At 55.1% G+C, this 24,279-nt stretch overlaps 1 protein-coding gene across 3 annotated transcripts in view; it reads left to right on the plus strand.

Annotated features, from left to right (window-relative positions):
- Nucleotides 1-2,256: 2,256 nt before the first annotated feature.
- The window catches only part of B3GAT1 (beta-1,3-glucuronyltransferase 1), a 30,470-nt gene continuing 8,447 nt past the window's right edge, over nt 2,257-24,279 (plus strand). Inside the window, exons 1-3 of one of the 3 annotated variants that reach the window (XM_078058738.1) lie at nt 2,257-2,449; nt 23,226-23,321; nt 23,487-23,633. In XM_078058738.1, coding sequence (XP_077914864.1) covers nt 23,252-23,321; nt 23,487-23,633 — 217 coding nt within the window. In that variant the 5' untranslated portion in view covers nt 2,257-2,449; nt 23,226-23,251. Of the gene's footprint in view, nt 2,450-23,225; nt 23,339-23,486; nt 23,634-24,279 lie in introns of all 3 variants that reach the window. The other 2 variants (XM_036088126.2, XM_036088127.2) reach the window with 2 other exon arrangements.

Raw genomic sequence — 24,279 nt, forward strand, 5'->3', positions numbered from 1 at the left:
ATCCTCACGCACATAGTCCACACATTGCTGATGCTGACATCTTCTGTGGGTTTCAGTTCCCTTGTTGGTAAAACGAGGGACTTGAACTAGGAACTCTACAAGGGCATTTCTATCCTACCATTTGATGATTGTATATCCAGGACCAGCAGGTTTAATTGGGGAGACAGGTAGTTTATACTCCATGCAAACTCATGGTCATGTCCCTCCTCTGTGCTCTCTGGATCTGCCCTTTCCTGCTCCAGTTGGTGTGGTGGGGAAGCAGAATGTGGAGACAAGGAAAACATGGTCTCTGAAAAGTTTCTCTTAGCAGAGTGTAAGGAGCAAGGGTTACTCCAAGAGGGTAAGGAAAAAACAGAGTAGGGATTGCTATAATTCATGCTTCATTAAGAGAATGAGGAAATGATCCTGCACTGTAGCAGAAAGTACTCAGGTTAGATTTGGCAGAACTTCCTTGCTGGCAAGGAGGGCTGTTAAACACAGGAAAGGAAGAGGGAATGAGAGGGTGGGACAGCTGTCCCCAGAGGCAGTAATTATATTTTCAAATATCTGTGAGATGATATGGATGATGAGGCCCCTTCCTCATCTCAAGATCTTGACCAAAGTAGCTGATTCTGAAGCCTCTGCCCCTCCCCCCATCCTCCACTCACCATACATATTCAGGGAAGGAGCAGGGCAGGGCCTGCTGGGTAGTGACCAGGGTAGGGAAGGTGGTAGGGGAAGGGGACCCGTTCTTCTCAGCATCAGCCCAGGGTACATAGAAAAACAGTGCCTGGTGGTACGACTTTGATTCAGCAATGCCTACAGTGGGTCTAGAGTTGGTGGAAGAAAGAGGGCATCAGACCTTGTGGGAGAGTTTGAGCTTCTAAAAAACACTGACATCCTCTGGCCCTGCTATGACCAGAACCCCAGCTACAGAAGCTGGCCTCTCCTGGGGCTGTGAAGAGAACACGGGGTGGCCTGACTACAGGTGTCCAGGAAGAGGACAAGCCTGGGGGTACAAACCCTTAAAACATGCATGACGATAGCCTCTAAGTCTCTGGCGACTTGACACAAGAGCATTTGGAAGTATCTCGACAGCTAGCTACCTGCCACGGCTATATCTGTACCCCGTACATACATGCACACACATGTGCCTACACAAGGACTCCCTGGTCACACACACCCTCAGCCATCCAGCACACACAGGCAGGAAACATGCAGGCGCTTCTTTGCCCAAGGAGCCCTGGGAAATTACTGGATAGCCCACTAGCCCCCTTCTCTCCATCTCTGCTCCTTCCTGTTCCTTCCCAGCTCCCTCTCTACCCCACGCATTGCCTCCCTGCTTTCTCTTTGGAATGTCCAGGGCACTGTGGGAGGGGGAGTGGAGGCTAACAGCAGCTGGGCATGCCCTTTGACAAGGCAGCAGTGCCGACAGGTGGGGCCGTCCTGTTGGCCGGTGCCCGAGGACCCCCATCTCTACCCCACATAGGCAGCCTGTACCCCGCCCGGCAGGTACCACCCACCCCCACCGTATCTCCCACTCCTGGGTGCCTGAAGCCAAGGAGGGAGCCGCACCCTCCCCGCTCCCCAGCTCTGCCTCCCCGTCCCGGAGAACCGCCCCCCAACTGCCCAGCCCGGAAACAATCACCCTTTGAGAAAGGCTGCCAAGCTGGGCGCCAGGAACAGCCAGGATGGAGGCGGGGTGGGATGGGGGTGCAGGCAACGGGCCGGGCGAGCTTTAACTCTAGAGAGCCGAGGCCCGGCATGGCTCGGCCCCCGCCCGCAGCCCCTGCTCCAGCGCCTCAAACCCGAGCCGCCTAGGCTGGGGAGGGCTTGTGTATAGGGGGCGGGGGGGCGATACCAATCCCGGGGGGGCTCTCCACCTCCTCCCCGCGCCCCCCGCCTCAGCTGGCGAGGTTGGTACCGCCCATTAGCAGCGCGGGTCCCGCCGGCAGCTAGCGCGCGCTCGGGGGCGGGGGCGGGGGCGGGGGAGTGGGGGCGGGGAGCAAGGAGTGGGGGCGGGGCGGCAGGCGCTGTCAGAGCCGCGGCTGCACCGGCGCATCCGCTGCCGCCGACGGGACTCCGCACCGGCCGGGTCGGCTCGGCTCCGGCCGCCCCGCGCCTCCCCCTCGCCGCCCCCCGGGCCTGCCCCCCTCGCTTCCCCCACCCCATCCCCTGTGCCTCCCCCTCCCCTACTCCCCCGCCCCCTGTCTCCCTGCCTGCGCCCTCCCGCGCGCTCCCAGGCTCCGGCTGCCGCCTCCCTGAGCCCAGAAGGAGCCGGGCCGGGGCGGCGGGCGGGCGCGCGGACCCCGCGGCTATGAAGTGGCCCCCGGGGGCCCGGAGCCCGAGAGCCCCCGGGGAGGGAGGTGCGCGCGGCCCAGGGCAGCAGCCGAGGGGCGCCGGGGCCGGCGCGTAGGGGCCGCCGCCCGCCATGGACCGCGCCGGGGACGATCCGGACTCGCCGCCGCAGGTCAGTGCCCCCGCGCCCCCCGCGCGCCGCCGCGGCGCAGAGAGTCCCTTTATGCGTCCCCATCGGTACCCACGCCTTGTCCTCCCGGGTGCGAGTGTGTGTGTGTGTGTGTGCGCGCGCGCGCAGCGGGGGCAGCTGGAAAGGGGCCGGGAACCGGGCCGGGGCTGGGAGGCGCTGCCGCCGAGGGGCTGCGAAACAAAACCCGGGCGATGCCTGCCCTCCTACGGCCGGCCTCCAGGGGAGAGCTGGTTCTCGGCAGCTTTCAACAACTGGCCCAGGCTCTTAGGTCTTGGGCGCCTTTCCACCTCAGCAGGTGGTTCCTGGCCGCCCGGAGGAGTCAGGGGCCAGCACGCCCGCCGCACCCCTGCTCCCCAGCAGTCATTCCCAGTTGCTCTGAAGCTGCGGGCACTGGCAAGTTAACTCTCCTCAGGGGACCCAGCCTCTCCCACTCTACTGAGGAACCTGAGGGGCTGTGAGGTGACAAGGGTGGCAAAGGGCCTCTGGGCCCGTCAGGGTAGCCAGGAAGGAGACATGACCAAGTTCACCACCCACCCCTGCGCACCTGAGGTCCTGATTCCTTCGAAGTCAGAGCATACAACTTCAGAAAAGGAAGCTGAGAGGTGAGGCAGGATAGGAGAAAGGAGGAAGCCACAGGACCTAACAGTGCCAGAGAAAGGAGGTGACAGGGCGGTACCAGGCAGCTAATGTCAAGAGACATCCCCTCCCCCACACACATATGAATACATAAACAAACAGTCTTGATTAGCCTCCCCTTCCCCTGCCTCCACCCAGCCAGGCCTCCTGTCAGCCATGAACTATTTGGATGAATTCTTATAGAAGCTGGAGCTAAAGGATTCCAGGGATTTCCAATTCACAGGACTCTGAAGCGGACCTCTGCTGACAGTTGCTAGCCCTGTGCTGGTGGGGCAGCTCTATCTGCATGGGTACCAGTCTGGATGGAGGATCCACTGGGACCCGGTTGGGTTCCATGACACGCACTGTAAAAGGATTGGGTGTGAATGTCTTTGTGCATAGCTCTGTGAAGTTATTCTGTGTTTGTGTGGAAATGGGAGGCACACAGCTTAAGTTACTGGGGTTGTGGGGGCGTGTGACTTCGCAGGACTGATGCTCTAGGGCTTTCTAAGATTTGTCTTCTGTGCCTCATGTCTCCCTACCTCTGCCAATAGCCACCACAGAGACCGAGACATTTCCTCCCAGAACTTGCTTAAATGGTGACCATTATTGGCTTACTGGGCCAAACCAGTTCCCCCTTCTTTCATATGGAATGAAGACCCTTCCCATGAGACGCTCTGAGAAACTGTCCACTCTGCCAAGTCCATGCCCAGCATACCCAAAGGTTCTGGAGTTGCATGCCATTTACCTCTGCCCCTTTAGTGGGAACAAGAAAGCTTGCCAGGGTTAATGGAACAGGGAGGGTTAATGAATTTGTGCCCCATTCAGCACAGAAACCAAGGGGCTTGCTGTGCCCATTTCTCTACCTGATCTTAGGTGCTTGGAAATCACTCTATTTTCAGGCATGTTGGAAGTCCATATGTGCTGGATTGAATATATGCATATAGGTTTCTGGATGAGCAGGCCCTAACTGGCCCACCTGAAGCATGGGGCAGGTAAATCACTGAGGTGGGACAGCTCCTGTGACAGGATTGGAGCCTGCAGCAGAGACCAGGGGCTCCAGAGGAAGATTGCGGGTGGGGGGAGTTAGCTCAGTTCCCTACCTCAGGCATCTGGATAGACCTGGATTTACCCACAGTAGTTTTCGAGGGGTGAGGGGAACAAGTGGGCTGTACTTCTTGTTGTGAAGCATAGGGTGAGGAGGCAGGGCAGGAGCTTTGCAAGTGTGAGAAGTGCAGAAGGATGAGCTGATTGGGAGTCAGGCTAAAGGATAGGGGAGCGCGTTGGTTCAGTTTGGCTAGGAAAGAGGAATGAGCAGGCGTAGAGATGCCTGAGAGCTGTCTGCTGACACTGGGGAGGGAGGCAGGGCTCAGGAAGAGAAGGAATCCGGGAGTCTGAGGCAGGCAGTGGAGTCAGCCTGAAACAACAGACAAAGACACACAGGCACGCTCACAGAGCGATGGGGCGGGGGGCCCAGAGGCAGAGGTCTGGCTTGCCCAGCGGTGCTGTTGGGGCCAGTCCAGGGCCCTCCCAATCTCCACAGTATCAGCAGTCATCCACCAGGGCAGGGAGGGCGCGGGTCCTCAGGGGAGCAGTCGGACAGGCAGGCCCTTTCCATGCCTCTGATAAATGCGGGGGATGGTTCAGAGGGGTGCCCGAAGGCAGAGGGCTGGCTGTTGGATCAGGGGTCTTCAGGAAGACCTTCTGGCCCAAGCTCATCCCCCAGTGCTGAGGGCTTCCCCCATCTCCCTGCCCCTGCTCCACTACCGGTCCTGGGCCTGGGATGCAGTGGGGTGGGGAAGGGTGTGGACTCTGGAGAGACTGGCTCTGGGGAGAAGGAAAAGAAAAACCTCTTTCATGATGCCCCAGGCATGGAAGTAGTGCAGTGCAGAACACAGGTTCTCAGCCAGGCCTGGGGGACCCTCCATGACCAGTCGAGACTCTCAGCCAGGTCCTGGGGGACCTTCCATGACCAGAAAAACTGAGCCCTCTAAGCCTTGGTTTCCTAAACACCTAAACTGAGGAAGCCTCATCTCACCAGGCTGTTTTTAGGTGAAGTGCCTGATGAATGTTAATTTATGTACTTATTTTATATACCCTCCCCCACATTCTTCCAGGATCTGGATGGCTCTAGAATTTGGAGTAGCAATTCTCTGGCCAACCCTGGAACCAATTACACCGGGATGGTTACAGTCTCTCCATCTCCCACGCCGCTCCACCCCATCTGCTTTGCCACTGCTCCAGACTCGGGGCCTTCCCCAGGCCCACCTGTGATGTGCCTCTGTTGCAAGGACACTCTCATGTCTCCTTGGAACGACAGCAACTACAGTGTTTCCATGTCTAATTAGTGGTCAGTGTAATTGTTCCAGTTCATCAGCCAGTGACTGCCCAAAACAATTTATGCAACTTAAAAGAACTCTAGCTCTGTGACCTCTTATTATCCATGCTGAAAGAAGGCAAGGTGGACAGATATAACTCAAAATTCCTTTCATTTCCACAGACGTTGACTGAGCACCTACTGTGTTCCAGGCTCTGGGCCAGTGATGGGAACATAAGGCATCAAGTAATCCAAAATCAGGAGTTTTTATTTAGCCTTTGGAAGGGTTATATGGGTTGCTTTTTTTTTTTTTTTTTTTTTTTTGCAGCTACAGCAAATTTACTTTTCTAATGAGGTTCAGCTCCAGCCAATATTAAAATGAGTCTGCGCTCCCTGCGCACACCAGCTGACAGCAGGGCAGGCAGCCTCCCAGCCAAGTGCCTGGCAGGGATTAGGGCTTTGCCACCAATAAGCCCAAAAGTGGAGAGTTTCAATCTGGATCACCAAGAGTTGACTGGATTCAGGGATAAACCTTGCCCACGGGGCTGTGTATCTCACCAAGTATTAGAGCCATGGTCAGGGCTTCTTTCTTCTTGTATGTGCGAACTGTGATCTGTTATTATCTCTTTATGAAGGGAAGAAGGCTGGAAGGAGCAGAGATAAGATAGTATGGCTTTGGTTATTTGGAATGGAACTATAGGACCAGCCCTGAGGTTGGGGGCCTGGTGCTGCCAGTCCTCCCTGACTGGCTGTGTGTGGCTGAGCTCATCCCTTCTCCCTCCTTCACTTCTCTCCATCTTGCTTCTTTCCTTATGAGGCAGTTGGGCAATCTGGCCTCTGAAGCCAGGAGTCTCTTTAGGCTCAAGACCCTGGGGTATTCATTTGACCATCACCCAGAAACCTCCATAGCCCAACACTAGATGTGGGTTGGGCTGCTTTCCTTCCCATGGTGGGCAGTCTCCCATTCACACCAGCCACATTTCGAGAGCTCAGTAGCTACATGCGCTAGTGGCCACCATATTGGACAGCACAGACACACAACATTCCCAGCGTCACAGGAAGTTCTACTGAAAGTACCATTCTAGGCTAGACGTGGATGGTTTAGTGGTTAAGAGCATGCACTCTGGAGCCTGACTGGCTAAACTCAAATATGGCTTTGCTACTTAATAACTGTGTGGCCTTGGGACATTACTTACCCTTTCAGTGCCTCAGATTTCTCATCTCTAAAATGGGGATAATACTAGGATGTTTATGAGGAGAGAATGAGTCATTACAGTTAATCATGATAATCACTCAGAACATGCAATAGTGAGTGCTTTGCCTGGCAATTTCTATTATTCGTTTATTTAACAACTCACTTAACAAACACTTAGTGAACTACATACTTTATGCCGGGCATGATGCCAGGCGCTGGGGCTGTCAGTCATCAGCATGTGACCTTGCTCCCTGAACCTCAATTTCCTCACCTGTGATGGGAATGTGCCAGGTAATAACCCCTGCACCTCTCCCCTGGTGAGATGCAATGAGATGAGGAATGTCTTCCTTTGCCCACGATACTTCCAGATAAACAGGGGCTGACATTTTTGGAAGTGGATACAACTTAAATTCTCTTTTTATTGGAACTACTCTCACCAAAAAGCATTTCCTAAGCCTCCATAAGCTCAACATAAAAGGGGCAAATGAGGTCCCAGCTACCTCCAGCATCCTGTTGAGTGGGGAGGCAGCAGACTTGAGGGGCTCTTGCCTAGGCTCACCCCCTCCCCAGTCCTAAGGGAAAGAAAGCCAGGAGCCTGCTGCCCTGAGCTCAGCAGCAGGAAGAGGGAGAAGGGCCCTTGGCTGGGCAGGATGCCACCATCAGCTGGCTGACCCAGTGACTAGTCACAGCTGCGTCAGCAGCTCACTGTGTGACAATCTTGTAGAACCTCATCTTCCTTATCTAAAATATGAGGAGCAGGAACCATGTGAACATTGTCCTACCTGAATTATACCACTTGCCTTGGTAAAGGAAATGGGTCTGAGAAGCAAGAACATGCCATCTGTAGCCACAAACGGTTGGATGAACACTGAAAACTATCCGGCCTATAAGGCTTTGCACAGAATTTGGGATTCTGTGACTCTGGGTTGCTTCCTTCTTTTTATAGATAAGAACACCAACTCCTGGAGAGGTTCTAGGCTTATCTCAGGTCACACCGCGCTGTAGTGCCTTGTCCTAGACTGTGACCTGAGTCTCCCAGCGCCCTGCTTCTCCCGCTCTGTCAGGCTGCCTGTCCTGCACCGCGTGGAAGCAGGAGTTGCGTCACCCAGGCGCAGGGTAAGACGCCGACGCTTGAGACCCCAGGGCCCCTTTCATCCAGGATGGAACAAGTCTTCTTTCCCCTCCTCTGACAACTGGCCCAAGAGGACCAACCTAAACTATCCTTGACAGGACCCCAGGGAAGGTCAGATCCTTCAGGCCACTGGCAACACATTAAAAATACATAGAAAACTTTAATTAAATCAGTGAATCATTATCCTGCTACTGTATGTCCATGAGCACTCTGACCAAAAGAATAAGTTCAGCCTGGAAATCATCAGGCTGAGTGAGCTATCAGGGGCCCTCCATAGCTTGACACTGAGGTTCTGGGGCTACCTGGCTCCAGCTCAGCCCAGACCTGAAGCCCTCTGGGTCCCTATTGGCTGATTGGGGGTTGCCTAGGGGATGTCTTCTGAAGCCTGAGGAAATCCGGGTATCCTTCTCAGCCCACCTCCCCCATCATCGGCATCCTAATGCCCTAAGACAGGTAAGTGCTGACTCCTAGAGATGTCAGCACCCTGTCCCCTGGAAGGCGTAGTTAATAGAATAATGCAGCCCAGGTGAGCAGGCCACACGAGGGTCTTCGAGGAGACGCCTCTTCCCTGTGGCCATCCTGGGCGTATATATATTTTTCCCACTCAGTACCTCGTGCTCTCTTCTCCTCTATCCCCTTCATGCATGGAGCACAGACCAGGAAGGACAACCCCGTGTTCCAAAGGAGTGGCTGGCCGGCACCGCCCCCCCACCCAGGGCTCCAGGATCCCCGCTCCTGGGCAGCAGGTTGCTCATGCCCCAGCCTGCTTAGGGTGACATACAACCTCTGGGCATGTTATTTTCTTTTTCCATCAGAGCTTCTGAACTTAAGCTGAAGTATTACTAGCCTAACTCATCACTTGTCAATACTAACTTCTTCTCCCACTCATAGATCTCTCTCTGGAAACAAATGTCCCAGCTTCTCCATCTCTGTCCCTCTCCAGACCCCATGACGGGGCGACACAGCAGGCTGCCGTGTGCGTGTGCGTGCGTGTGTGAGTGTGTGTGTGCATTCATGTGTGCACACACTCCTCCGCCACATCTTGCTCACTCCTGGCAGTACACCTGGAACCTCTGCAGGGTGCTCTGTGCACGTTTCCTCACGGCAACACTCCCCCATGGCAGCCAGCGGGCAGGTGCGCCCAGCAGCCCCACTTGGGCCTACACACAGGGGCCCGCCCACTGCAGCCCTGCTGCCAGGAAAGCCCTCTGACCCTCCCTCCCCTCACCCTGCCTAGTGTGCAGGCCCTAAGGGATGTGTCATTGTTGGCAGATCTAACTGGACCTTCTGGACAACCAGTTCTTTTTGGTGTGTGCAGTAAAACAAAACAAAACACACATAACATAAAATTTACCATCTTAACATTTCTCAGTGTTCAGTGGTATTAAGTACATTCATATTGTCATGCAACCGTCTATCTCCACAACTTTTTCATCTTGCAAATTGGAAAGTATATTCATTAAACAACGGCTCTCCACTTCTCCTTCCCTCGGCCCCGGGTGACCACTCTCCTACCTTCTGTTTCTGAGTTTGACTACTTTAGATACCTCATGTAAATGGTATCGTACAGTATTGGTCCTTTTGTGACTGGCCTCTTTCACTTAGCATGGTGTCCTCGGGGCTCATCCATATTACAGCATCGCTCAGGATTTCCTTCCTTTCTCAGGCCAAATAATTCTCCAGTGTATGTATACGTGTGTTTATCTGGTCAGCCAGTTGACAGGTTCTTTGGTACCAGGCAATGGAGCAAAAAGTGCTTGATAATGGTGGTTCTCCCCACTTGATGCTCCTTCCCATTCAGGGGGTGTCTCAATAGAGACACTTGACCCTCCTTCCCATTCAGGGGGTGTCTCAGCAGAGACCTCTGTGCTCTGAGTTCACCTACATGACAGGCATCTTAGGAGCAGAGAGGAGGGAGCCCCATTTTATTTGAAGAGAATGGTGTTCTATTTTGGACCTCTGGTTGCTCCCTTCACTTCCCAGTGCTGACTGAGCACCCTCAGTGCCCAGCCCCTGTGTGGCATTCCCTAGAAGTGTACCTGGCCCAGTCCTTGAAGGTCAAGCAGGAGCTCAGCACATTTAGGAACAGTGAGGAGAAAAACATTCCAGGCAGAGATACCTGCCAGGGAAGTGATGCCAGCATCCTGTCCCAGATCCCTCCCTACCTGCCACCTTCTCAGGACCCTGAGAAAGGATCTGCCCCATACTCCCAGAGCTCTTCCCCAGGGGCAGGAGCCCTCGGTGACCCCAGAGAGCCCCTGTGTGTGTGGCACGCCTGCCTTAGCACAGGCCTTTGCATTGTGCAGGCTCGTTCATGATCTGTAGCCACCGTGCCGCGCTAGCTGTAGAATACACAGCCTGTAAAACATAGAGATAGTGTCAGCATAATCTACCATCTGGGGGACTGAGATTTAGGGATCCTCCATTCATCACATTCATGCCTGCCTGCTCACAGGGGGAGCACACATTGCCTACTCTAGATTCCCAGGCCTGCTGAGGCTGGACTCGCCCCACCACACACACACACACAAACCCCTTCAACATCTTCCCTTAACTATTCCTCATCCAGACAATAGGGTGAGCTGATGCCAAGAGGGATCTAAGGGATAAGGCAGAAGTAAGAGAGGAAGTTGGACAGCCTCCAAGGGGGGAGATGAAGCTTTCCAGGAACCTGGCCTGCTTCCAGGGGAGAAAGGGCGGGGAATGACAGGGCCCAGGGGTCAACAGCACTAGCCCCCTGCTGATGGCCAACTCTCAGCCCCAAGGCTGCAAGAGTCTCGGTGTTCTGACAGCTCTGGAGGCAGGAGAGAGAAGGGGGGCACCAGACCTTCTTGAAATACTCAGTCCTTCCCTGAGTGCGTGTCTCAGAGGGTTGGGCAGAGACATGGGCTGAGTGTCCCAACACCAGGGCAGGCCCGGCTGTCTACCCATAGCACAGCCTTTCAGCTCTGCGCTCAGCTTCTCAATCTGTAAAAGAGGAACAGGAAAGCAGTGCCTTCCCAAGGGAGCTGTGCTGACAGGCAGTGGTGGGCAATTGTATGCGAAAGAGCTTGCTAAACTATGAAGTACCTGCGAGAGGGGTGAGCCCAGCCTGGAGTTCAGAGCAGGGCTGGGGAACCAGGGCCAGAGTGCCAGGTTTCCTAGGCATGGCCTCCCCACTGTGGCAAGTCTGCCTTCTCCAGGCCCCGGCATGTAGGCACCTCTGTTTATCACCCTGCTGCGCGCTGATCTGCCCACTTTCCGTGGGGTCCAGTCTCAACACAGCCTCATCCTTGAAGGAAGGAATCTGCTAGAAAAGCTGCCCCAGAGGCTGGTCCTGCTGACCTGGAAGGAAGGAACTGAGATGCTCCCTCTCTCTCCCTTTCTCTTTCAGACACTTGGATTCAGCTGAATCTTTTTTTTTTTTTTTTTTTAAAGATTTTATTTATTTACTTGTCAGAGAGAGAGAGCACGAGCAGGGGGAGTGGCAGGCAGAGAGAGAAGCAGGCTCCCCACTGGGCAAGAGGCCCGATGCGGGACTCGATCCCAGGACCCTGGGATCATGACCTGAGCTGAAGGCAGATGCTTAACGACTGAGCCACCCAGGCACCCCGATTCAGCTGAATCTTAGAACAAGGTGGTGGTGGTGGTGGTTGTAATTACTATTTTACTTTACATTATCTAACATTTTTAGTACTCATTGTTTGCAGGCCCCATGCTAGATGTTTTCCATGGATACCCTCATTTGATCCAAAAAGAGCCCAGTAAGAGTTACAGATAAGGAAACTAAGTCACAGGGATATCGGTGCAGCTTCTGCTTTGTGTCAGGGCATGGACCCTGTGATGGGTTCCAGAGGTAAGTAAGGCCTGGTGCCCCCAGAGGAACCCATGGCCCAGGAGCTGGAGACAAACATAAAAACCAACAAGCACACAGAACGTTCCGGGGCTGGACCTTGGCTTCATGGACACTGAGTGCTCAGGCCTGGGGAAGAGCATGGCCAGGAAAGGCTTCAAAGCAGGAAGGGCAGGCTGAGGGCATAGGGCTCAGGATGGCCTCACCTAGTCAGTACCCTCACCCAGAACTGCACAGACATCAGCACTAAGGGAAACTGAGGCAGAGAGTGGCCTGGACAGTATGAGGGCAGGAAGGACAGTACTATGGGGACAGATTAGCATTGGCTACTCACACCCTCTCCACAAGATGTCTGAATCCCAGCCTCACCCACAGTCTGAGAGGCTCTGCTTGGCTATCCCTGCCCACCCTCGCCATGGACCCTCAGTCCCTGGGCCAGACCCACAGGATTACCTGGCCTGCTTGGTTCCGGTCCCCAGGCCCTGGTCACGTGCCCTGCCATGACCTGCCGTCTGCAGGGGTCTAGTGGGGGCCAAGTCAGTCATGACCTGTTCCCAGCTCCATGCTATGGACCCTCACTGCGACCAGTGCTTGGCCCCCACTAGCCCAGCATTGGACTTGTCTCATCCTCCCTGGGCTTCCTCTATAGTCAGGGGCCCATGAGATGAGGGCTGTGCCCTCCCGGCAACCAGAGCCCAGGACGCTAGGGTACTGCAGTCTTTCTGGGTTCTGGAGTGTGCCCTGACCTCAGCCTCAGCGGGTAGCAGGCTCCCCGCACCGCTCCTGCTAGGCAGCCTGGCAGAAAAGGGGGGTCGTCCAGCAGCCTGCGTGTCTCTTGACACCACGTTCCACTAGCAACTGTCGATTTGCTTGTCCTGCCCCACTGGCCCCTGCTGTTCGTCTTGTATCAGAATCTGCTGAGCCCTCCACTCTACTCCCCTCACTCCCACTCAGCCAGCTAGGTGCCCCGGGCGGCTTGACCCCGTGGGAGTGTGCCGCTTGAAGGCAAGGCCCCACCTTGCGTCCTGAGCTGCCCCATACCTCTCCCAGAGCAAGTATGGCAGCAGGCTGAGCTGAAAGGCTAAAGAGCATTTTGCTAAAGCCCCACGTGGAATCCAAGGCAGGACAGTATCCTGGTGTGGCCTTGACCTGTGCTAGGGTAATACACATTGCCAGTTCTGCTCCCCTGTCTCCATGGGGTTGAGGTGAGGCCAGGGCGGGCAGAGGATATGGGGAGGTGTTCCTAGCAGCAGTGAGAACCCCAGTGCTCCCAGAGCTCATAATGCAGAGGGCAGAGGAGCTGTTCTGGATTTGCTCACAGCACAAACCAAGTGTGTTGATTTGTGCTTTGGGCAGCCTTTGCAGGAATGAAGACCAGTTTTGGAAGTAGGCAGAGGGGAGAAGCACTCGGTCTACACTTGGCATTCATTCCCATAACTGGGTGCCACATACTGGGTGACAGTGGGCTCCAGTTAAGGGGACCGCTGCCCCCTGTGCCCAGACCAGACCCTGAGCGTGCCTATGGCTGATGCATTGACTCCTGTTGTTTTCTTACCTCAGCACAGTCTGGAGGGCCCTGGTTTGGGTAATAAATATATGGTCACATGCAGTCTGATGGACAGGGCCAAGGGGGGTGACTTAAGCACAGATGCCCAGTATGGGCTCCAAGGCCAGGAGGAGGAGCCCTAGTTTCCACCCAGCCCAGCACAGAGGTGGGAGACTGCCCCCCAGAGGCAGCCTGAAGGGAGCTTGGACCAGGAGAGAGAAGGGCCGCACTTCCAGGACCCCTGGAAGGGCCACTGCCACCCAGAGAGCAGGTCTCAGGCAGGGGTGAGGCTGGGCCGCTGTCTGACTGGACCCAGGATGCCTGGACACTCAACCCCTTTGTGCCTCAATTTCTTCATCTGCGAAGCATCAATAAAGCTTTGGAATTACAAGGGTTTATTGATTAAATGAGATGACCAATGTGAAATCATTTGGGAAGTTGCAAATCACTATTGAGTATGAGTTGCGCTCTCAGTAGTTTCTAGGGGAGGCTGCCCACTCCCCACAGCACCACAGAGAAAGCGAATTGGCCTGTCCAGATCTGTGTTCTAGGATCTGAGGCCATTGGAGGCCAAGGGCACATGAGGTAATCCTTCATTTGAACAGAGACCCAATCATGGGATTCTCCAACAGGGCGCAGAGGCAATAACCAAACCCAGCCAGGGGCGTGCTTGCATGTGCCAGTGAACACGCGTGTACCCGTTCAGATGGGGTGCTGGCCATGAACACAGAACTGCGTGCACATGTGTGTGAAGTGAGCTGCTGCTGCCCTGTGGAATCGCTCTGAAGGGGGGCTCTGGAGTTTGCTGGCACAGCCTTGGGACTTGTTAGAATGGAAGACTCAGCCTGGCCGTTCTCCTGAGTGAAATGACAAATTCCACAGCCAGGGGCATGTGAAGCAGGGTGCTTCGGTCACCTTTCCCAATCAGTGTAGAGAGGGTGGTGAGTAAGAGGCAAGAGGGCCACAAACACCAGTCTGATACTCAGATCTCCACGGGGCAAGGACCTGTAACAGCCAGCAGGTGCGGGTATGTACCACCCTCTCCCCCATGTGGGGTGATGGCAGAGGTCTAGCAAAGAGGGACAACGGGTCAGAGGCCAAGGTGAAGAAGCAAGGTTGCAGATGGAAGGAAATAGGGGGGATGCTAGTTTGCGAGGGCCAGGCCTGGCTTGGTCTTAGGACATCTTGACTCTAAATTGAGACCTCTGCCCCTGGGCCTGGCCCAGATGCTGGCCCTAGGTAGGAATTAGTTACCATCTAAATAAACCAAGCAGGTCTACCTGCTTCCAGAGCTTTCCCAAGTGCTGCAGGGAGAGGAGAAGGCTCTGGATGGTAGAGATCAGAGACTGCCATGGGCAGGAGGTAGATAGGAAACAGAAGAGGGTGCAGTTAGAGCAGTGGACTAGGCCACATGGTAAACAGCCTTGAATGCCAAGCTAAGTAAGTTGCAGTTAGCAGGAGATACGAAAGGTTTTGAGTGGGAGCAAATCAGTAAGGGGGGAGGGGCCAGGCAGTGAGCTAGAATCTGAAGAAAGATCACAGTGGGTGGCTGGGGTAAGAGAGATATGACCCTGACCTGCATCAGAGGGATGCAGGCCAAGGCCTAGGGGCAGGCCAGGCCAAAGGTGCTGAGGCCCAGCTGATGCAAAGAGGCGGAGGGATCTAGGGCATTCCTGGGACAGGCTGAAGTTGAATGACAGAAGGAAAGGAGGGATGGGAAGCTAGTCTAGGAGGAAAGATGATACTCGAATCTTAGTCATGTTGTATTTAAGGTCACAGTGGGATATGCCAGACAATAAAAGAGGCAAAACAGCTGGAGATGGGGAACCTGAGGCTGGAGAAGTTAAAGGTACTTATCAATGGCCTCACACTGTAGAAGGCCAAGGTCAGCCCTTGAGACAGGGAGGTGTCCCTTCTGTCTAGCCCAGCCACCCATCCTCACTTCCTCCTCCTTCGGGGGTGATCGGGGCTTTCAGGCTCTGTGGCTTCCACCCTGCCGTCCAGCAGCTAGTTCAGTTGGAGGGAGTTGGAGGGAAGCAAGGCCAAGCAGACCCATCTCCGGCCCTTTCCAGGGCTGCAAGGTTGGCAGTTGTAACAGCTGCTCTTATTGGCACCAACCATGTGTCAGATAGTTTATACTGATTTTGCCTAATCACCTGTCAACCCTAGTGAGGGAAGCACTATTTTTATTCCCATTTTACAGGTGGGAAAACCAAGGCCCAGAGAGGTTACTTTGCCTAAATCACACAACCGAGGAGGAGGGGCTCTAGTGTTGTGCCCAGGGCCCTCGGACTCCAGGGCACAGGCCCTCCACTACTTCACTATCCACCTGTGTGCCTCTTTTCGGGGCAGAGGAGAACAGACCAAGATGAAGGGAGGGAACAGAAGGCCGTGACTGTGGTTAGACCCTGCTGTCACCTTCAGCAGCTATGGGGGCCAGACAGGAGCTGAGGGTCAGGAGGGGACCTGGCCTCCTTGTTTGGGTGGACAGACTCTAAGGCGTCCTCCCATGACTCCTGACTCTGCTGTTCATGCCTTTGGATAGCTTCCTCCCCTTTGGTGTGTATGGCACCTGTGACCAGCCTCTCACCAGTAGAATGTGGCAGAAGTGATGGGCTATCACTCCCATAATTATGTTATATAGGACTCTGTCTTGTTAGCAGACTTGCTCTAGATCCTCCCCTTGCTGGCTTGATGGAGTAAGTAGCTCTATTGGAGAAACCTATGCGGCAAGAAACTTCGAGCAGCCTCTAAGAGCTGAGGGCAGCCCCCAGACAACAGCCAGTAGGAAGAGCAGCCCTCGGTCCTATGCCCGAAAGGCAGAGGACTCTGCCAACAGCCTGAGCTTGGAAGCAGGTTCCTCCGCGGTGAGCCCTCCAGAGGAGAGTGCAGCTCAGGCAGAGTACACTTGTGAGCCCCTGGGCCATGCCTGGGCTCCCGAGCCGCAGAAACTGAAGAGAATAGACGAGTGTATTTTAAGTGGCTAAGTGTGTGATAGCTTGTTAGATAGCAGCAGAAAACGAAGGCGCTCCTCTCAGGAGCAGTGACCTTCCTTTCGAAAAGTCGGCATGGCTGCCAGAATGGGCTTGGGGTGAAGGTGGACAGATAGCAAGGACGAGGGCAAAGGAGGTGATGGTGGTGGCACTTTGCAGGCCCAGAGCCCTCCCCTGGCCCCAAGGCCCCAGCCGAATGCCGAAGGCTGTGCCAGAAACTGGGCTGCACGGCTCTTTGCAGGGACTGCTCCCCCGTCTGTAAGCTCCACAGCTAGGCGTGACCCTCACTGCTTTCCCCCAGCATGCAGGCAAGGGCTGAGTGGCCATGTGCCCTCACTGGGACTCTCCACTGTCCTGCCGGTGATCAGCATGTCACTGCTGACCGTCTTGCCCACCCAGCCCTCCGCAGTCAGCCCTCCCCACCCGCTGCATGCTAGCCCTGCACAGGACTGCCCCGTGGGCCTGGTGGGCCGCTGCCCAGCTCTCCACAACCTCCATCAGGCCTGTGTCCTTCAGCTTGCTGTCTCCCTGGCCACTGCACCCTCCCGAGCTGTGGTCATCTGTGTGCTTGGGCTCCAGCCTCTGCAGGCCCCAACTGAGCGTAGCAACCTATGTCCCCACAAAATGAAACATTGGGTTTTTTCTCTAAGGGCCTCCTGCCTGGAGGCTCTGGAATGAGTGGCTGCCTGTCTGCCTGAAGCCCACAAGCTACATGATTCAAGGAACTTCAGTGAAACCAGCTGGGGCCCATCTCTTGTTCTGTTTAAATTCCTACAGTGAACCAGAATGGACTTTGCCTTGCAGAGTACCACACAAAACCAAACCCCAATTTTCATTTCTTACTGAATCCTAATCCAAATTGAATCCAAAGGCTGTTTCAGAAAAACCAAAAAGAAAAAAAACAAAGGAGCTACCTAAAACAAACAAACCGTGAGTTGCATTTTCTGACACTGTTGGGCTGGAAGAAAACCAAAGCCTAAGAGTATGTTTTACGCCAAGCCTGAACTGAAGGAACACTTCTTTCAGCCCAAGCCGTTGGATGGGTTTTCCTAGCTAGAAAGGAACAGGATGGTGGAAGATCGGGAATCCATGTCATCCTATCAGAAGTACCCAGGAGCGAAAGCCAGCAGTGGCCAGGCCCCAAGGCAGGAGGCAGACCTCTCCGCAGGGCCCAGGTCTTCCTCTCCTCAGCGCTGCACCGTGAAGACAGGGTGAGAGAGCCCCTCCCTGGGGCCCTCGGCCTGACCACCAGGAGGGCAGGCCAGTGGTGGGCCCCAGCCAGCTCAGGAAGCCGTGTCCCTGGGGCAGAAGTGCCGGGTGGGGGAGGCAGGAAGCAAGCACCAGGTCTGCAGCGAGGGAAGCAGCATGGGCGTGGGGGGCATGCTGATTCGGAGTCCAAAGGCCTGAGCATGCACTCTGCCAGTGGTCGACTCTGAGCCCTGGGCCAGTCACACAGCCCATCTAAGCCTTAGTTCCTTTGAAGATAAAATGGGGGTACGGTTTTCCTGCCTGCCTCGTAGGGCTGTTAAGATCAAAGGAAGATGAATCCTGTTGGCCCAGCATTGCGCTGTTACAGGGAAGGCTTACAGTCCCAGCCAGGTGTCCCACAGGACCTCACTTTACTTCTTCTGAGGTCATGGGGGCAAGGGAGGACAAAGAGGAGCAGGAAGCCTGGGCAGTGCAGCTCCTTGGACACTCCCCCCATGAGTGTCCCGGGGAACGGTGGGCAGAGAGAGGCCCGTGCCTGTTGCTGCCATCCCAGCAGGAGCTGGTGGCTGGAAGCCAGGGCCAGGTTGGGGGGATGGAGGGTGGGGGGGGCCAGGTGGCCGAAGACTGGGGCTGGGTTAATGAAGTATGGATTGACTGGCGCAGGCGCTGATTAGCTCTGGCAGTGGGTTTTTCCTGAGCAGTGGCAGCAGAATCAATACTAATCCCTTGATCCCATTAGGGGCTCCTGCGGGTCTCTGGGACAAATCTGTGCCTCTCTTTGAGAGGGGCGCTGTCTGGGGCTAAAGGGTAAAGCTGGAGCCTTGACCAGCATCCCTCCCACTCTCTTCTTTTAAAATTTCCCCTCTTTCTGCCTCCTGTTGCCACATCCCTGCTCCCATGCTCAAAGGCCTGGTGCCTTCCCTAGCCACTCTGGCTGCCCCAGCTCTCTCCACCCACCCACCCCTCCTGCTGGGCCCAAACCACTGCAGCTGCTTATGCTTCTGCCTGAGGAGGCTTCAGCATCTGCCTCATCAGCCCCAGGGGTCTCAGGCTCCCAGATGACAGAGGACAGCAGAAGCTCTCTTAACCAACCTTTCCTCGACTGACTGAGCACATGACTGATGTTCACCCCATCTGTAAAGCACACTACCAGCTGCCTGTGCAAGCCTGATGCTGGACCTCCCCTCTGGTGGCCCACTCCCACTTGTACCAGCTGAGCCGCATGCTTGCGGAGAGGCCAGAATGTTTGCTCCCAGCCTGCTTACAATGGTCGTGCTTGCTATCACCATCATGGGATATTATAGGGACCATGAAACATGAGCTGGAAAGAAAGAAATGTGTTGTCTCTATGAAAACTAAGTTGAATACTCTCAAAAGACTCTCTAAGATGAGTCTAGGGAAAAAGTTCTCCAAATTAGGTGAAGATGGGTGGGAAATGTCATAAAAAATCTTAAAGGATGCAGCACTTGATTTGCTTACCAGGTGTCCTTCAGGTCCTGGAGCACTTCGAAGAAATCAGCCCTGGAGGCCACAGGCAGTGTGCTGGGGTGTGGATGATGTTGGCTAGGCAACGTGGAACTGGCCTCAGCTGTCTGTCAGCCCTAGGAAACGCTGAGGCCCTGTGTCAAAACAGCAGAAGCCTACAAGCTAGCCAGTGCTGAGTGGTTTGGATTTGGGGAAAATGACCACATATGGTGCAGTCCTGGAAAAACATCACCTATTGAGCTCTTGGCTCTTTAAAAGTTACTTTAGTTGAAACATGTATCATATGTGTGCATCTTGAAGGACTCTTCACTTTAATGGATTTCTTTCACTAGCCAACTACTGTTCCCAAACTTACTGGGTAACATGGCTTTATCATCCTCCAGAGACAAGGGGCTTGGATGGTTTCTGAGCTTGTTAGTAACTAACCTCCATCTCACACACACACACAAACACACACACACACACACACACACGCCCTCTCTACAACAAGAGTACTCATCACACATCCCCCTGAGTGCTGATGTGGGGGCCTCACAGACACCTGTGTGAAGTCCCTCCCTCCCTCTGGGCTGCGAGATGCTGGAAGGAAGCCATCGCCTCCCTCTCCCATGCTGCTGCATTGCCCATAGAACCGAACACAGTGCCTGCCCACTGCAGATGCTGAGTTAATATTTGTTAAATGTAATTAAATAACCCTCCTCTTCGGGGACTAGGGGCATTGATGAGGTTTCCGTTGGAACACCTGTAGGCTCAGGAGGAAGCCTTTCCATGCATTTGGAATCATCCAGCCTTGAAACCAGTCTGGCATCCAGCTCTGCCTCCCCAGGCCCAGCATCTCTTGTCCAGCCTGATTCTCTCTGCCCCATTCTTGGGCACTTCCTTCAGGATGCCCCCTGGTTCTCACACACAGACCAAGACACCCTTAAACCCAGAGGCAGATTCCTATAAATAGGTCTTGGCAGACATGGCCAGTCTCCGTAGCTAATTGGTCCTTAAATCATGACTAAGTTCCATGCAAAGTTGTTAGTTTGGCTTCCTGCCTTGGATGCCCACCTGACCCCACTTTTCTCACACAGGACATTTCTTCATCGTCACAGAGGCCTAAATGTCTCAACCTTAGGTTGCTTAAAATGGCAGAACTGAAAATTCATTAGCACTCTCCCAACCCAGACTCTGTATTTTAAGATGAAGGTGGCGGCCAAGGAGGAGGGCAGGCAATGGGACCTGGTCCCCCAGTGAAGGGGGACACTGTCCACGACCCAGAACACTGTCCAGGCCGCTGCTGCCCTGTCTGCCTACCACAGCTGCCCAGCACCCTGCTCCTGTCGCCAAATGACTGGCCCCACCCCCCTTGGCCCCACCCCCTCCACCCACAGCACAGCCTTTGTCTGTGTCCCGTGGAGCCTTCTTGGAGCACCAGGGCGTTGGAAGGGCCTCCTCATGTCTGCACTTACTGGGGGACAATTGACAGCGGAGGCTGGTCACAGACACGAGTGACGAGGTTCAGGTGGGGAGTCATGGCCCCAGCAGGCCCCTGCACTTTCCTGTCAGCCACCCCTCGGCTTCCTCAAACGTCCCATTCTTCCCGACCGGCCTCCTCCCCTCTGTTGGCCTCAGGGAATGGCCAATCCCCTGCTCCATCTCTGTGTGGATCCTTCTGCCCTAGCCAGTGAGGGCCCGAGTAATTCTGGGGCCTGAGCCCGGCCACAGGCAAGCCACTGCCCTCCCTCCAAGGCGCAGGCTGTGGCCCGGTGGGCATCCTTGCACTCCCATCTTACACACAAGCCCAGGTCTGGGGGTGGGGAGGGGGTTGCAGCCCCCAGGTCCCATTTCCCACAAACCTGCCCCCTGCTGGCCAGCCACCTTTCTCCAAGGCTGGGTGCTCTCTCTGTGCTGTTTAATAACTGCCTGGTAATTAGCTCCACGATTTTGCTACTATGCTTATAATAGCCTCCATTAAAGTTATGGGGTTTTCAAGCCGTAATGGCTTCCAGAGTAATTAATGCACAACTGGGTTTATTGCTAAGTTTATTTTTAGAGCTTTTCTCCCTCATCCCCTCCTCCCTCTCCTTTCATAGATGTTTTGACCAAGAAGACTAGATGGGCTCAGAACTCTCTCTCCAGAGCCCCCTTGCACCCTTGCCTACATCCTTCCTCCCCCAGAATCCGCTTCCTCCTCCCACCTTCAGGGAGGTGCTGGGACCCCACAGTGGAGGCAGCTTTCATGAAGAGGGTTGGCTCTGAAGCAGTGCTAGGCCACGGTCTGTGTAGACCTGTGCTCACTCTGCACCTGAGCCAGGTTCGAGGCTCCGGGACCTGGAACCTCTCCTCCCATGCTTCCGTGGACCACATAGAGCCAAACGGTCAGGACTTCTGTCTGGCTCCACCGTGACCTGATTGCAGCTTTGGACGAGCACTGATCCTCTCTAGCCTCAATGGCTTCCTCGTGAAGTGGGGTTACAATGGCACCTGTGGCCAGAGGCGTCTTGAGGATTGACTGTGAAGAGTTGAGCATCATTTCTGAGCATCACCAAGTGCTGCCTAACAGCTTGTTTTTACTAATGACAGTCCAAACAGACAAGCGGGAGGTTGAGCAGGTGCCAGAGGTAGGAGGCTTGGGATAAGAGGCTGCCCAGAGGAAAAAGGTGTAAAAGCAGGCAAGTGCAGAGTGAGCAGGCTGGACATGCATGCAGCAGATTGCCCTGGAGCTTGCCTCTCGGTGCTTTCTCCACCCTGGAATTAACCCTCTCCAAGATGAAGGACATTTGGAAAAGCTCCTTTTTTGAGTCACTAAGAATCCAAAAGAGATCTCGCAGCCAGGCCTCCTAGAAGCTCCCCTGTCCTCCATCAAATGTGGCCTAAGATCACCCAGCCAAACCAAGGCCTTGACTCAGCCCTTTGTAGCCTTGTCAGTGGCCTTGGAGTGGGGGGATCGGGCTGGGGCTGGGGGTGGCGAGAGGTCACTCCGCTTCATCATACTGTGCACGCAAGAACCAGACAGGGCTCCTGGGGCAGGACACTGGGTTCTGTCACCTGGGGGGAGGGGGGCATAAAAGAGGAGTTTGTAGACTTACTCTCCCTGCTCTGTGCCCGCATCGTTTGTCCCTGCCTGTAACACTGCAGCCTGCTGGACCTTCCATTTCCCTGAGGAAAGCGGGGCAGCCTGTTTACCACCTGCCTACAAGGAGATGGTGGGGGCCGAGCAGGCCTCTGCTAGGTAGGTGGCTGGCTGGGGCATGTTCGCTGACCCTGGGAACCACGGTGCGCTTTACTAGAAGACACACCTGGCTCTTCTACAAGGTGACAAAACTATCTGGAGAGAGGACCAGACAAGGAGAGGAAAACACACTGTTTCCCAAGCTGGGGGGGTAGGGGGGAGCAGAGTTCTCCTTGACCTTGGCCCTTGACACTGCCAGAGGTGACGAGCATGTGCTCCCTGGTCTGGACGGGGCGGCTGGCCTCCCTGAGGCATGTCACTGCACAGTGCTGGCCACCAGGGGTGGTGAGCACGCCAGGACCAGCCAGGGGCTGCCCGGATCCTGCATCTGACACAGGGCTCAGCGCAGAAGGGAAAGGGAGGCAGAGAACAGGATGCGACCGTTTCCGTGGTGGTCATGAGCGCACAAGACGACAAGGCCCAGAGCAGGGTGCTGCTGAGACAGCCTCTGCAGGCACTTCTGAGGAGAAACTCCAGCAGGCTCACGCTCCGCACAGAAGGGGCATCGCTCCTGGAGCCCCTGTCGTTGCCACTGTGAGTGCCGTCTCCTCAGCACGTGGCAGCCCCCACAGGGACGCCTCTTCACCTTGCTGATGCCCAAGCCATGTAAAATTCACAAAAATTCCCGATTGACATTGACAAAGGGAAGGCACTTGCTGCATTTCCTCCCAGGGCCTATCCCCCAAAACATGTCTTGTTGGCCCTCACCCCAGTGTTGACCCCTTTATCTCAGCTTTGAAAGAAACCATCTGGACACATGTGGACAACTAGCCAACATGTCTTGAGATACACACACATACATACATGCCAGGCACCATTCTATGGCCTTTGTTGGTATGAACTGATGTAATTCTCAAAACCTTGTGAAGTAGGTAGTGATCGCACCCCATTTCGCAGATGAGAAAACAGAGAGGCACAGAGAGCGGCCATAACTTGGTAAAGGGCATATGGTTTGTTGGTGGCAGAGTTGGGGTTTAAAACAAGACACGTGTGTCTGAAGGTCGTGCCCTTAACTTCTGTGCCCTGCTGAATCATGTAACTGGGCAGCGCCACGTCCCCAAGCCTGTGGGGGACAGAGGCTCATTTCATTCAGGCAGACAAGCCGGAGCAGTCCTCAGAGAGATGGCAGTCCAGGCTCTGCTGTGAAAACCCCAGTGCTGTGAGCCCCACAGCAAGGCCCCAGGTCTCTGGCCATCCTGCTCTGCTCTCTCTTGCAGGTGTCCACTTCACAGGGTTCCTGATCATGCCCTTGGACAGCCACCCCTTCTCGGTCTCCGGTCTGGCCAGACTCTGCAAACCTGCTTCCGCAATGGGTGGGTTGTGAGTGCTGGTAAGATCTGCTAGCCAACATTCGGCTTCTCTGCTCTCCCTGTGCCTGGCCTGCCCGGCCCATTCCTGTTCTTTTCTCCCCTGTGCTCGCCACTGTCTGCCGCCGTCGCCCCTGGGGCCACCCTTCTCCTGACCTTGCCACCGCTCAGGTAACGAGGAGCTGTGGGCCCAGCCAGCCTTGGAGATGCCGAAAAGACGGGACATCCTTGCGATCGTCCTCATCGTACTGCCCTGGACGCTGCTAGTCACCGTGTGGCACCAGAGCACCATCGCGCCTCTGCTCACCACGCACAAGGGTGAGCCCCCCAACCTCTGGCCCCCCGCCCCAGCCAGGCTTCTGTCATAAGAATGACCACAGCCAACACTGATGGAGTTCATATTTTCATTTATGAGGCAGCTGAGAGGAGCCATAGGATGGTCCAGGCCAATGACCTTACCTTTATGGAGGTCTTGGTGCTTTCGGGAATCTGGTGAAAGCCACCACACACATGTATGCACAGAGACACACACATGCACAACTCTGCATCCAGTCTCAGGATGTGTGAGGATTGTTTGCTCTAAGCTGTGGGTAGTGAAGGATAAGGATGGACAGGGTTTCTGGCCTGTGTTTTAAAACCATTCAGGGAGAGCATATTGTTTGCTCCTTTTTCCTGTTTAGGCAACCCTAACCTAGTCAGTCCTACCTAGTGAGAATAGGCCCGGCTAGAGAAAAAGGCCCACAAAGCACTCGTGGATGAACAGGCTGGAGCCAGGTTCTCCTGGCTCTGAGTCCGGAGTTTTCCCCTCCACCAGGCTGCCTTTCCTTCTCACACAGGGCTCCCCATACCCTGGCCCCTTCCATGTGCCCCATATATGGCCTACCCCCTCATTCTTTGGGCTCTCATCTCACACTCTTCTGCCCTCCAATGTACTCCATGCACGTACAGACTCAGTACTCTAAGG

Source organism: Halichoerus grypus, chromosome 11, assembly GCF_964656455.1.
Source record: "Halichoerus grypus chromosome 11, mHalGry1.hap1.1, whole genome shotgun sequence".
Lineage (NCBI taxonomy): Eukaryota > Metazoa > Chordata > Mammalia > Carnivora > Phocidae > Halichoerus > Halichoerus grypus.